At 27.4% G+C, this 13,965-nt stretch overlaps 3 protein-coding genes across 4 annotated transcripts in view; 2 read left to right on the forward strand and 1 right to left on the reverse strand.

The window, feature by feature from the left end:
- The window catches only part of LOC136980973 (transmembrane protein 50A), a 240,695-nt gene that overhangs the window by 150,520 nt on the left and 76,210 nt on the right, over window positions 1–13,965 (forward strand). The gene's annotated exons all lie outside the window — the stretch shown is intronic.
- Window positions 5,778–6,901, reverse strand: Idi (Isopentenyl-diphosphate delta isomerase). Its single transcript, XM_067277170.1, has one exon. It carries the CDS (start codon window positions 6,708–6,710, stop codon window positions 5,916–5,918), a length of 795 nt encoding a protein of 264 aa, XP_067133271.1. The 5' UTR covers window positions 6,711–6,901; the 3' UTR covers window positions 5,778–5,915.
- Window positions 8,805–13,965, forward strand: part of LOC136980964 (interference hedgehog-like) — a 44,621-nt gene continuing 39,460 nt past the window's right edge. Inside the window, exon 1 of one of the 2 annotated variants that reach the window (XM_067277162.1) lies at window positions 8,805–8,952. The gene's annotated coding sequence lies outside the window, so the exon portion shown is untranslated. Of the gene's footprint in view, window positions 8,953–9,561; window positions 9,581–13,965 lie in introns of those variants that run through there. The other variant, XM_067277163.1, reaches the window with a different exon arrangement.

The raw sequence follows: 13,965 nt of genomic DNA on the forward strand, positions 1-13,965 counted from the left end.
TTTCTGCACTGACCATTACTATGGAACATAAGTTGCACACACTATTAGCTATTTTAGATATTTACTCCCACTATACTATTAAAAGCCCAACAGATTTTATCAAAGCTTTATCAAGTGTGAAAGTAGGTCAGGAGGACATTATCACAGTCATGGAATATGTTAGTCTCTCCTTTCTTTCCATTAGAACAGAAGCAGCCATATCATTAACTAGGGGGTAATTTGCAGCGAAAAGAACTTAAGTATTAATTAATACAAAATTATGGCAGAATTTTTGGACATCATACTATTCAACTGATATTTCAAATTTCATGTGAAATATAGACAAGAAGTAGGCATGTCAATAGGTTTGCCGGCCTCAAGTGACTTACTTGTTAGTGGAAATCATGACAGATTGGGTAGAAGTACCAGTGATAAAGATACATAAAAAAGTAATATCAAACTAATTGGCAGATATGTGGATAATTTAATCATTATATGAAAGAATGAAAACTCAAAGATTTTATCAAGGAAGTTAATGTTCATCTTATTGTTGTTAATCTTAAAATAGAACAAAAGAGCTCATCAAAAGTGAACTTTTTAGAAAATGGATTTTGTTGCAAATACACAATATTATACCAAAGGGAACAGAAAGCAAGGCAGCATCAACTCGTATTCATTGTTATTCCAGTGATTCAATAGCAAATTAGTGGCACTTCGCAAGTGACTGACTGCTCATTTTAGCTTTGTGCCTTGCTAAAATGAGCAGTCAGTCACTTGAATTACCCATGGCACAGAAAGTAAGAAATTGTTTAATTGTTCATCCTGCCTGTGTGTGTGATGTTTCACAGAAAGTTATACAAGGATTAGTTAAAGCCTGTCTAAGCCTAGCTGAAGAGAATGTAGAATAGTCAATGGAACAGTTTGGTGATTTTTAAATGGCTTGATTGATGGTATTTTATTAAAATATTTGTTCAAAATTTGAATATTAAGTGGTTAAATAAAATTGTTTTGGATTAAACTAAATAAATTGTTTACTTCTCTGTATTAGAAACAATATAATTATTACTAAATTATAATTTCAAATAACTGATAAATTATATAAACTATTTCATATTTAATTATAAATATTTTGTGAAAATTTATATCAACCTATTAATAATTTTTTTCATTTATATTTAACTAAAAATTTTAATTTAATTAAGATTTATATTAAAAATATAGCAATTTTAAGAAGTTTGGCAAATTAACTTAAATTATCAATAAATGTAACTAGATTTCAGAAATGCTCATCTTTTTACAGGTTAATAAATTCAAAATTTTGATGCAAATATAAATTCTATTTTATTAATTAACAATTTAAACTGAGATTAAGAACAATGTATTATTTTTGTTCAAAAATGAATTTTTAAGATGCTACTAATTAAATGTTTTTAGAAAGAGAGAGTTGAATAAACTATTTCAGTTATCAGCAGCTATTAAAAATGAACAAATTCCTATCTTTGTTTTAATTTCCTACATCTGTAGATAAAGATACATATACCAGAATTAAAATTTAAAAAATTAATTTAAAGTTATACAGAAAATTATTTAATTTATAGCTTTTGAACGGTATGAAGATGTATTTGATATTGGTCCGAGTTAATTATAATTAAATTCTAAAGTGATTAGAACATTAGGGAAGATGTTTTTATAAAATTTGCTAGTTTAAAATATATTTTAATTTGATATTTTAAAGAAATTGTAATCAATTATAATTTTGATTATAAAATACTTAAGACAAAACTATCAAATTTGTTACTTATGAAAATTTTTAAATTTAATTTCCTATATTAAAATTTTAGTGGAAACTTTATACTTTCAAATATTAAAATTACTTTTAACGGAAGAGTGATTGATTTTTATTATTAATTATTCAATATAAAAAAATAATAATAAAGAATATTAGCTCTTAAATGAAACAGTGATGATGGTGATGAATTTTTTGGGTATGACAAGCATCTTCCCTGCTCCAGAAGTCTATGGCACATTGTTGAATCATGCACATGAAAATCAGCTATGGTTAATTTGTTGTTCAAGCTGTTACTGGTTTTCTGAGAGTATATACTAGATTTCCTCAGAAGCATTGTGACATTTCTTTAGGACATCTCTCTTTTTCTTCCACTCTTTTTTTTTAGGCTCAGTTGAACTAGTTGCTTCAATTTCAAAATGGAGTCTACTGCATTAAGATTTACCTTATACTCTGCTGCAGTTTGTCTTTGAATCATGTAGGAATATTCTGATAATGTCATCCAAAGGAACAGACCAAAATAGTGAGATCTATTTTCAACACTCATTAGGTCTAGGTTTAAAAGAAAAACTGTAATAAACACTTACAAAACATAAAATAGTAACAGTTTCATTGTAGTTTGATGTTTCAGTAGTGGTATGATAGCTGGTTACAAAAAAAAGCTGTTAATGTTTGGCATCAGTAATGTTAACTTGATTCATAATTAAATTTAAAACATTCTAAAACATGACCTTGTTTCCATAAATTTGCACAATACTGTAGCAGATTTGACTTACAAATCAATTGTGTCGTCATCATAGCCCCCACATGGTAGTGACTGATTAGACACTAGTCAGGGAACCCGGGTTCATGGGACCCAGTATGAAGATGGCCAGCTTGTATTTTCTTGTGAAATATTAAGTTCAATTTAATTGGAGTATTTAATTTTTGACATAGTTTAATTAATATTCTGTGCTACTATTATTAACTTAATATAACAGTCAGAAAGGTAATTTTTATACTTTTATGAGTCATGAGAAAAGCTGAAAAAAGTTTTATCAGAATTTTGAACAAGAATTTGTAATTTCTGTGGTGTATCCAATATTGGATTTTATTACGCACAATTTAAAAACAAGATTTGAAGCTGCAAATGTTGTATGTGAATTATTCTCACCAATTTTAGATTTCCAAAAGTTAGGTGAAAGTGAACTTACCGAAAAAGCAGCAAAACTTCTTATAAATGCATACGACAGTGATCTGAAAAAAAAGTTATGAATATTTATAAGATAGTTTTTGGCACTAAAAATGCCCAATTGGAATTTTGAGTGCAATTTACAATAAAAAAAACTTCAGGGTTAATTTGCTAATATTAGTCTCGCAATTAAGCTGTTTTGTACAGTACCAGTAACTGTTTCTTTGGGTGAGAGGTCTTTCAGTAAACTGGCAAATTTACTGAAGACGTGGCAAAGAAACTCAACTGGTCAGGAGAGGCTAAATAACCTAGCAATTTTGTGCATTGAAAATGATTTAACCAAAATGTTCTACCTCTTACCGGTGTGCCTTCTCTAGACGACCAAAAAGTCAGTTTTGGTTAGTACAATCTGGTGTTGAGTCAGTGATATGTAGAAAATGATTTAGCTAAACAAACAAATTTTAGTGACGTGATCGAAAAATTTGCTTCGGCAAAAGCCAGAAAATTTACTGCGAAATAATTTAATCGATAGTTTCTTGGGTTTTGTCTTGTTGATGTGCTTTGTTTTTCAATTTCTGTCATTCTTTCAGTTCTTGTGTTTGTTTCTATTTTGTTTTTGTTTTTAATGTCGTGTTCGTCATTGTAAAATTTGTTGGTGTAATTCCTCTATTGTCTCTAATAAATCTAATCTGTTTTTGTAAATGTGTACTTAATTTGTGAATGTAAATAATATTTTTGTCATTTAGCTGCCTTATCATATTCCAAAGTGGTCACAGAGGCTGAGTGGTCAGGTTCCTTGCCTCACACCACTAAGGTCTCGGGTTAGAGTGGGGAGGGGGGTCACCAATGATCCTGGTCTGGGGGTCTCCCACTCTAGGATGTACGGGCCACGGCCATCATCAACTGATTGATTGCGGCATCTTTTCATTTGTGGATATGATCAGTTAAACAAAAATATTTGTAATTTCTATTGGAGTATTAATTCTTTGTCTTTCTTGTGTTTTACAAGGTATGTGATTAACTTTGTTTTGATTTCAGCACAGTGAAAGAACATGTGCAGGTGCTGAATGTGAGGAATTGCAATGTACAGTACTTTTTATATCAATGATCAATAGCTTAATTTATGTTAATATTTTAGAAATTATTTTGTTAATGCCCATAACAACTTTTTTTTTACAAAATTGGTGTGCCAAAAGGGAGCACCCGTACAATGATGAAAATAAAATATTTTTATCAAATCCATCTAGCAAACAAAGTGATAATTACAGATACATCATACTAACCTTGTATAGCTTTGCAGTTACTACTTAAAACACCTGAGGAAAACCCTAGAAGTGGGTCGAAAACATTTGTGTTGCGTTTTTAAATAGTAACTGCAAAGCTATACAAGGTTAGTACGACGTATCTAAAATATTTTTATGATGAATAACAAATGCTAGTGTTCAATTTATAAAGTTTCAGAATTCTCACACAAAAGAAAGCATACTAATCTGGATTATTATTGCCATACAGTACATAAATATATTTTGTAGTAGCATAGTTTTATAAGAGTGGGTTAGTAAAATTTAACAAAAATAAAAATGTGCTAATAGATCACATCCTGTCATAAATTGACTGATCTTAGACCAAATATATTTCATCCTGCCTATTAATAAACAACAATTCTGCAATATTCTGGTAGTCTTATATTTTACATGCTAAAAATGTACACCGAAATGATTTGATAAATGATGATTTTCATTTTGCTATGGTATTCTTTCAAGTGAATATTTGATGATTAACCTGAATATATTAATTCTTTGATAGAAAATAAGAGTACAAATCAAAATTTAAAATCTCTAACACTTATCTTTGCATTAAATAGAAAATATTGTCTGACAAAATATTTAATTTTCAAAGTTTATAAATGCTTAAGTAAAATATTATAGAAAGTTTGACGACCATATTTTGCCAATCATTATTAAAAAATATTCTGTAGATATTCACTATTTTGAAAATATTATTGAATATTGTCAAAAAAATAGTTTTTTCCTAAAACATTACTTAAAACATTTTTGTTCTGTGATAATTTACACTAATTAAACTTAGATAAATATAGAAAGAGGGAATTATTCAGCAAACAAAAAAATTTTATTTGATGGAATAAGCAAATTGTTTTATACACATACTGTACATTTTGTTTGAATTTTACATATGGTTTACTGATATAAATAAGGATTTATTTTTCAGAGAACTGGCAATATTTAGTCATTCTCTAGTTTAAGTACAAGGTGTATATCCCAATTTAGCATTAAAAACTTTGTCAATTAATTATATTGTTAAACTGAACTAATTGTGAATTCTTACACAGATTCAATAGTAATACATTAATAGTTATGGCATAAAAATTTTAATAAATGCTAGCTTTTCCTATATTAATTCTTGCTAATAATAATTAATAATTAAACATTTCAAATTAATTAATAATTAATTTGAAATGTTTTCTGTATCAAGTGAACTGTTAGTAAATTCTATCTTTCATCACCTTTCTAAATATTTTTTAAAATTAAACCTTCATTTTTTAATTATGTATATGTTATGAAAATCATTTATTTATTCATAACAAAACTACAATAACTTTCACTAAAGTTTATTTATTTTACAATTTTTTTTTGATTTTTTTATGTTTCTTTCATTTAAAAAATTTTAATGCCTTTCTACTTATAAAATTGATATTGTATAGTAATTGCTGATGATTGTTGAAATATTAATGAATCCTATAAATAAATGCTTTTAAATTCAAAAATATTCTGAATTAACAACGCACTAAGTTCTTTAATATCAATCATAAAACTTCCAAAATAACTTTTAAAATCACAAAAATTTATTTCATAAATAATTAAGTTTACAGTGCATAAAATTTTGTTAATATTTTTATATAATTGAATAAAACTCATATAAAATATAAGTTATTATTTTAAAATATTGTATATATTCTAATTATGAATTTTTGAACACGTGAATTGATCCTTGATCCTTTAAGGTTTCCAACTGATGTAAATTATCCCACCAGCCATACAGAAAATTATTTACAATCATATCGAACCAAGGAGTAATTCGGCAGCCTTTCGTATTCAAATAACTAAGAAAATCTGGCATGTCTCCGCGACTCACGTAACGAACATCCGCCACTTCATTAGGATTCCTTTCGATTTTGACGTCTTTTTGCAGAATTAGAATATAATCTATCTCGTTCTCTCCCCAGATGCTATCTGAGGAAGCAGAATACAATATTCTCGTCATGTAGTGGAAGTCGTCCAAATCGACGGAATCGCTCGGAATACCCAGTTCGAATTCCAATCTTCGCACGGCGGCTCTCTTGACTCCCAGAGCATTTTTCTTCTCCATTTCAGAATCTAAGTAGAGGGGATGACTGCAGCAAGTATTGGTGTAGTATTCGGGGAAGGTGATCTTCTTACTCGATCTCTGCTGTAACAACAATTCGTTCTTGCTGTTAAAAAGAAAAACACTGAAGGCTCTGTGAATCAATCCTCGCTTAATGTTCTCCATCAGATGGCAATCTTTTTTGCTTTTGCCGCATAGAGACTGATCGTTTTTATCGACCACTATGCATACTTCATCTAGTAGTTTCTTTTGAACGGGATCTAAATATTCGCCTGTTTTGTTACTAACAGCATTCTCTCCGTTATAACACGCAACATTTTGTATATTTCGGGCGAAAAACTGGAGCAGCTTCTCATTCAGGAAACGGAAGCGAAATTGTGACGTTAGCATAGTGAACTCGACTATTTACTTCACATCGATTTCTGCAAATGCCTCGTACGTGAAATAGTGTAACATAACAACTACGAATTTTAGAAAGCAAACAATGGGGTTCCTTTAACACAAAACGAAAGCAGAAACACAAATTATTCTTAAGTCGAAAGACTGATACTTGACACACACACAAACACGCAGAATGCTCGACGTCAATACATATAATTCGAAAGTGTTGCCAACTTTCATCGACAATCACTGAATTTAACATTTTCGACAATTGGGGCGCTCTGTAACAGTCTGTAAGCTTTTTTTTTTTTTTTTTTAATAAAAATTTTATTATTTTAATACACGACGCCAAAACAATGAAAATAATTTAAATGCCTAACGTTTTTGATATCTTCAATAAATTATCTTCAGCGAGACGGAAAAATAATTTGAAAATATAGTATAATTTGAAGGCTAATTGAAGGTATTGTCAACCAACAATTTACAGAGAGAAAGGGAAAAAAAGGTTATTTTGTCTTATGCAAAGTTATCTATTCTGATTGGAGTAAGCTATCCTATTGGCTACAGGGAATAATGTCCGACCGCCGTCGAACGTTGATCTGTCTCGTATTCTTAAAAATTTTACTGTTATTGGGGTATACGTTTTGTCGTATGTCTAAATACAAACGTTATTTTAAAAAAGCAGAGGCATTTTGTCTTATCTCCGAATGGACACCCAAATTTCTCCGGGTAATATAGAAATAATATATACCAGACTGAAAATATTGAAATAACATGCACCAACAGTTATATACAAATTCGCAATGTTCACCAGTTATAATAAATAACAACTTTATAATATGTCAAACTTTGAACTCGGTCTCATAAAAAATTCAAAAAGTGAAGATAGACATTATAATTCTCAGCCGTCGAAAATTTGTCTCGGAATTGTAAAATGGATATTTCAGTTCATTGAAACTGCTTTAGTTCCAAAAATTATATACTGTAATTGAATTGTCTATTGTTTTTGATGTCAAATATGAAAAAATAAAGGCATTAAAACCAATACTGGTTTTTCCCGCAATACGAAAGTTGAGCATTTCTATAAAACCTTTTGTAAGCCGAAATGGCATAAAACGAAGCAAATGTATTAATTTATATGGAAAAATTTTTTGAGTATCTCCAAACTCAAAATTAACTTAATAAATCATACTAATTAACAGAAAATTTGAAATAATACTACTAATAGAAATGGTAAATATACGGCCAATTTAAAGTAGAAATGTGGATACAATGTAGTTATTGAAACTGTACCAGAAGTACTCTTTTCAATAAGAAATCTTTAATCTATGAAACAGCTCTCGTCTCAAAAACTGATCAGCATCCATGGTTGCCTTTAAATTCCACTTTTGCAATACTTTCATCACTATCGTTCATTCTTCTTGTTTCAACCTATTGAAAAGATTGGTTAATTTTTTCTTAACTAAAGTCGGAACACCATATTTATATACTTATCAATCCATTTAAGCAATAATAGCGAGGTTGCGGCCGAAGAGATGAAAACTTTCGGCCGCAACCTCGCTAATCTTTCCATTTTCTCGCTTTATTTTTGCTAACGGATGCACAAAACGATACAGACACAGTTCAAAGCTATGTCATATTGATGCTGAGTGAAGTTCCCAGAGAAGGAGCTTGGAGAGGGAGATTCCACTCTCCGCTGCTTGCTGCAAAACGAACACTAAACTCTATTTTGCTCATTGCCTTTTTTTCGAAAAAGCGAAAAACTCTTCGGATTTCTTTCGGTTAGCAAATGGTCTAACATAAGTCTTTTGTAAAAACAAAGTGGATAAACGGAGGATACTTGTATTAGATTTTTGTCTAAATTCTATATACAGTACTTACAGTATTTTCCGGCAGCTTGTTATAGCATCGAAAACATTACTCTTTCAGGATTTGCACATATAACTAAATCGAAATAGATAAATTCTTTACGCAAAAGATTTGAATTAAATTTAGTTTTTATAAGAAAAAAAAATAAAAAAATATATATATATATTTATTAATTAAAAACTATCTTTTGTTACTCGTGTTACCAATTTTTCTCGCACGAGGGAGTATCGCGCAACGAGTTGTTTTATTTTGTTGTCGCTTTACAATGTCAGACGTTTTCGTTTATGTTAAATATTAAGTTGCACGTGGAATTTGTAAAATGTCAGCAATTAGCAATCGTTTCTCTGCTTGAAGCGAAGACTTTTATTCAGAAAAATAGAAGGTAAGTTTTCGATTCATTTTACACACATGTTGCTAGCGATAAAAATAAATTTTATAAATATCGAGAAAAAATAAGTAACAAGATTTCTTTTGTTGCCTCGCCAAAACACATGAACAGGGCAACAATTTTGAATTTTAAGAAAGTTTAATCGATGAATTGAGCATTGGCTTGAAGAAAGTTTAATAATAAGATCATTTTTACGTCTACAGACAAATTCAAAATATTTATATACATCCAGTACATGTTATTTTCTACGTTCAAAGTGATTTATAAGATAACGAATATGAAATAACTATTTTCTATAGAAGATTTCTAAAGCATAATGTACTATAATATCTAATAGAAGTCTGAAATTAGTTTAAAATCTGATATTCTTATGAATGTATTGAAATACAATTAAATAGATTCATCTATTATTGTCCTAATAGAATAAAATACTTGGATTTAATATACTCTGTTTTTAATTACATTGAAAATCTTAAATAAATCATGCTAAAACTAAATATATATGTATTTTTACTCTTCCTGTCTTACGACCTTTAGAAGTCTGTCATACTCATTACAGGTTTGGTGAGGCCTGCAATGGAGTATCTACTGTATGTGATGAGAGATGAGGCCTGATGTCCAGGTTAGGCTACTTGTGAAAATTTTTGAACATTTACTGTATATATTTATTGATAATACTAAAGCATAATACTACAGTATTATCAATAAATCTGTAAATATATAATACTGAACCTTTTGTGAGGAAAAGCAATTGTTTATTTTTGAATATCCAGCTGAAACTTGAATTTAGATTTCTCTGAATGACAGATGTATGTCTCTGCTAGCATGGCTTCAGTCATATGTAAGAAATATTTATCATAATAACTTAGTATGAAATTTACAAAAAGTTTTTTTGACAAATGCTTATGTTGATTTAGCATGATTTATTTGATAATTTATTACAGGTATTATTAAAATATGGTATATTAAAATTAAAATAAATTAAAAAATAACAAAGTTAAACAAGTACATAAATCTATTTAAATTAGCCAGCTTATAAATATATAAATTTTAAAACCAGTAAAAGCATAACGTATGCAGTGATGAATAAATTTGAAACAGCACTTTATGATAAATAAGTTTTTGGAAAAATTTTAATGTAAGTTTAGAGATTTACAGTTCTGATAGTTGATTTTAGATTAAAACTTGTGAAAAAATAGGGAAAATTATTGGTAAATTTTGTCTAATAGTATAGCTGGTCAAGAGATTTTCAATATAAATCCAAATGAAATATGATCAGTCTCCTTTTACCAAAGATATATTTATTTGTCTATGAAGAAAATTTATGAAAATATTTTAATTTACTGCATTGCATTTTATATAGCAAATATAGAGAGATACATTGATAGTTCCTTGAAATTCCTAATAATTTGATTGTGTGTGATTAATAGATCCAAAGAAATTGGTCCAAAACAATTAAAACAATATCATATTTATTTTATTATAAAAAGATATTGAAATGAATTGTTCTAATTTTGCAGGCCACATTGATATAAATAGTGACATAAAATGTTGATGATGTTGCTATCAAAACATTGATTCTATCATAATATTACCAGACAGAAATTGTAATTGAAATCAACATCGAACAATATTCATACAGTCCAAAATATCAATGATAGAATGTCAGGATTGAATATCATTTTCAAAGAAGTATAATTGGATGAAAAATTACAAGACAAACTTTTTTAATAATCAAAATATCATAAACGATATGATTGTTTTGAAAGATGATTGCACAACCTCCAAACTTTTTTTCATGAGAAAATTCAAATTTTCTCATAAAAATATTGTAATTCTTTTGTTTTTGTAATACTTTATAATGGTTTTTCACTCCTGTAGAGAAGAATTAAGTCAACATTAAATGTAAAATGCACCATTAAGTTGATTTAATTAGTTTTTAGTTCTAGAGGAGAATTTTGAACCTTTTTATTTTTTTTTTAGTTTTGAAGATTAAAGATAAAAATATAGCAAGGATTTGAGTAGATTTTTAAAATTACTATGCAGTAAAAAAAAAAAAAATGGACTGCTTACAATATTAGAGTATGTAAATAATGGTGATATTCACATAATTGCTAACATTGATGAGACGATACTTAATATTGTGTAATTAATTATAATTCTTAATGATAGGAAGAAAATTATATTTTCTTTTCTAGATTTAGAATAAATAATTTCTATATAAAAATTTATAAAATTAAAGAAAAATTTGTTTTAAACAAAGATAAAATAATTAAACTTTATGTTTAAATAACTTAGAGGGAGGAAAATGTATATATAATGGATAACAAAAGTAAGTGTGAGATATAAAACAGTTGTAATTATGAGATAAAAACATCAACATTTTATAAAAATTGCTTTTGATAAGTTGTTTGAGTTTATCTTAAAGGGTTTAGTCTTTCTAGAGTTTATTTTATTTTAGATTTAATGTTTTTAGTAAGTGTGTTCATTCTATTGTCAAACAGAAACATTAAATATTGTTTAATTTAAACTTCTTATATTTTTTAGTCTGTTTTTATAGGGCTGAGCTATAGGCTGTTCTTTAAGCTAATTGAATAAAGTGTTTCATAAAAATTTTACTTATTTGTAAAGATGTCATTTTTTTGTTTTTTATAAACAGTTTATAAAAGCTTGAATGAAAAAATAGTACAGTAAATTTCTGCTAACTTGGACTAATAGGGGTGAAGGTTGTCCAAGCTAGTGAGGTGTTTTCTACAATGGCATAGAAAATAAGAAAATGGATATACAATATAGTAATTTATTACTATCAGCTCTATACAAGGGTTTTACTGAGCTTTAGTAAGTTATACTGCTGAATTTTTAATTACAAGAAATACTCAAAATATTTCACATATACAACTATATATAGTTTTAGTAACTGACTACAGTAATATAACAGTCTCCACTCTAAAAACTAGTTATACCATATTAATTAACTCACTCAAACACCAATATACCAGTTTATTATTACTATATGAATGTTTTCAGTAATATAATGCACAATATTGCAATGCCTTCTGGATATTGTAAACACTTGTTAATTATAATTTTTCTATTGTTGAGAAATTTTAAATTATTGTATGTTTTTAAAAAAAAGTTTTTATGAGTTGATGGGATCTGAGTTTTTTATCGGAGATTTTAATGGATTGCAATTTTATGATTTCTTGAAATTGTATTACTGCTATAATTTGGAACTAGAAATAGGCCATGTTAGAATGTTATTACAATGTAAACAAACTACTGTTTTTTTTATGTTTATATGGAATAATTAATTTTAAAAAATTCTATGAAAGTTATTTATATAAGTTATAATAGATATGCTATATTCATATATTTTATTTTTTTGTAAATTTGAATTTACATATTTATGAAAATTCCTGTTTAATTTTTTGTTTAGGATATAAAATAAGATATAAAAGATTTGCCTGATGAAAGTTCATTTTTATTAAATTTTCATTTTGAGAGATTTTTTCCTCTTGTAATGTTTAAGTTTTATGATGATTTTAATCAATGATGTTATGTTCTACTCACAAATGCTCAGATCGAAATGAAAATATAATTCCAAAACTTAGAGAATCTTCTTAAATAAATCTCCGGTAAGTTATCACCTTTAGAACAACTAACGTTTTCAATCTTTCATCTGGATCTTCATCAGGTCAACTGTTCTAGAATTGGAATGCTTCGAACATTGTTGCAAATGTTGTTTCATAAATATCCATTTTTTAAAAATGTTCTGTTTATTAAACGTGTCTGCAGGCTTAAATTTGTTGCATGATGTCATTATCATAAAGTGTGGTACAAAATATTAAGAGCATTTCAAATAGATAATTCTTCAAAATTTATTTTAATGTAATAAATGCATTGGGTTGTAGTTTTAAAGTCGGATTGAGGATCCAGGCGAAGGATTGAAAATGTTAGTTGTCCTAAAGGTGATTACTTACTGGAGATTTATTTAAGAAGTTTTTCAACTAATGATATTATGTATTGTTATGTGGAATATGTTCTTTTATTGTCTTATTCATTGCTTGATTTCTTTGAATATGTTTTAACATTGTTATATTTGATCTTGCAGTCTTCTATTATAATTATTTTGTTTATTAATATTTTAGATTATGTGAGGTTTTTATATTTTTTATATTATGTATAATTATTTCTGTATTTGTATTGACTAAAACAGAGTTTAAAAAACTTCAATAACTAATTGTCTACATAAGTTAAAAGTGCTTCATACCATAACTAATCAATCAAGATTAAAATCAAACTGTTATCAAGGATTCAGAATTTTTATTCAAAACATTTTTGGAACATCCATCCTGTTGTCAACTAATGATGAGAGATATGTTCCATAAACATTTTGAGTAAAAAATTTTTGATGCTTTGAAAAAATTTTATTTATACTCTTGATTAATTTAATTGTTAAGTTTTTCTGTCAGCATTTTCAAAATTATAAAATATTAAAAAAATATAAAGATTTTATTCTTTTAATATTTAATGCTTAATAATTTTATTAAATAATAATAAATACTACCACTCAAAACTGGGTATACTTGAATTAAAAACTCTAAAAACCTGTAATCCAGCAGCTGGGGATTAGTTTGTCTGATGATGCCTGTTCAACACAAGCAAAAATGTTTGCACGTATTAAAAAAGAATTGCTGGATTATAGATTTTTAGAGTTTTTAAATATATACAATGTATTATATATTAATTTAGCTTTTAATTTTAGAGTTGTGTAATTTTTAATAACATTTTTTGATAGAATTACTCCTTACATTGATAAAAGTCAACAAATTTACATATTAAACTTTTTACAATAGAAATTTTCCATATACTTGGATTTTATGTTGTTATGAGATTGGAATAAAGTAATTATTATTTTATATTTGTAATTTATTTAACCTAATTTGGAATTACTACAATAATAACAATTAGAATATTAAAATTTACTGGTAATTAAGAAAATGATAT

This window comes from Centruroides vittatus, unplaced genomic scaffold (genome assembly GCF_030686945.1).
Source record: "Centruroides vittatus isolate TY-2023 unplaced genomic scaffold, ASM3068694v2 contig_738, whole genome shotgun sequence".
Taxonomy (NCBI): Eukaryota; Metazoa; Arthropoda; class Arachnida; order Scorpiones; family Buthidae; genus Centruroides; species Centruroides vittatus.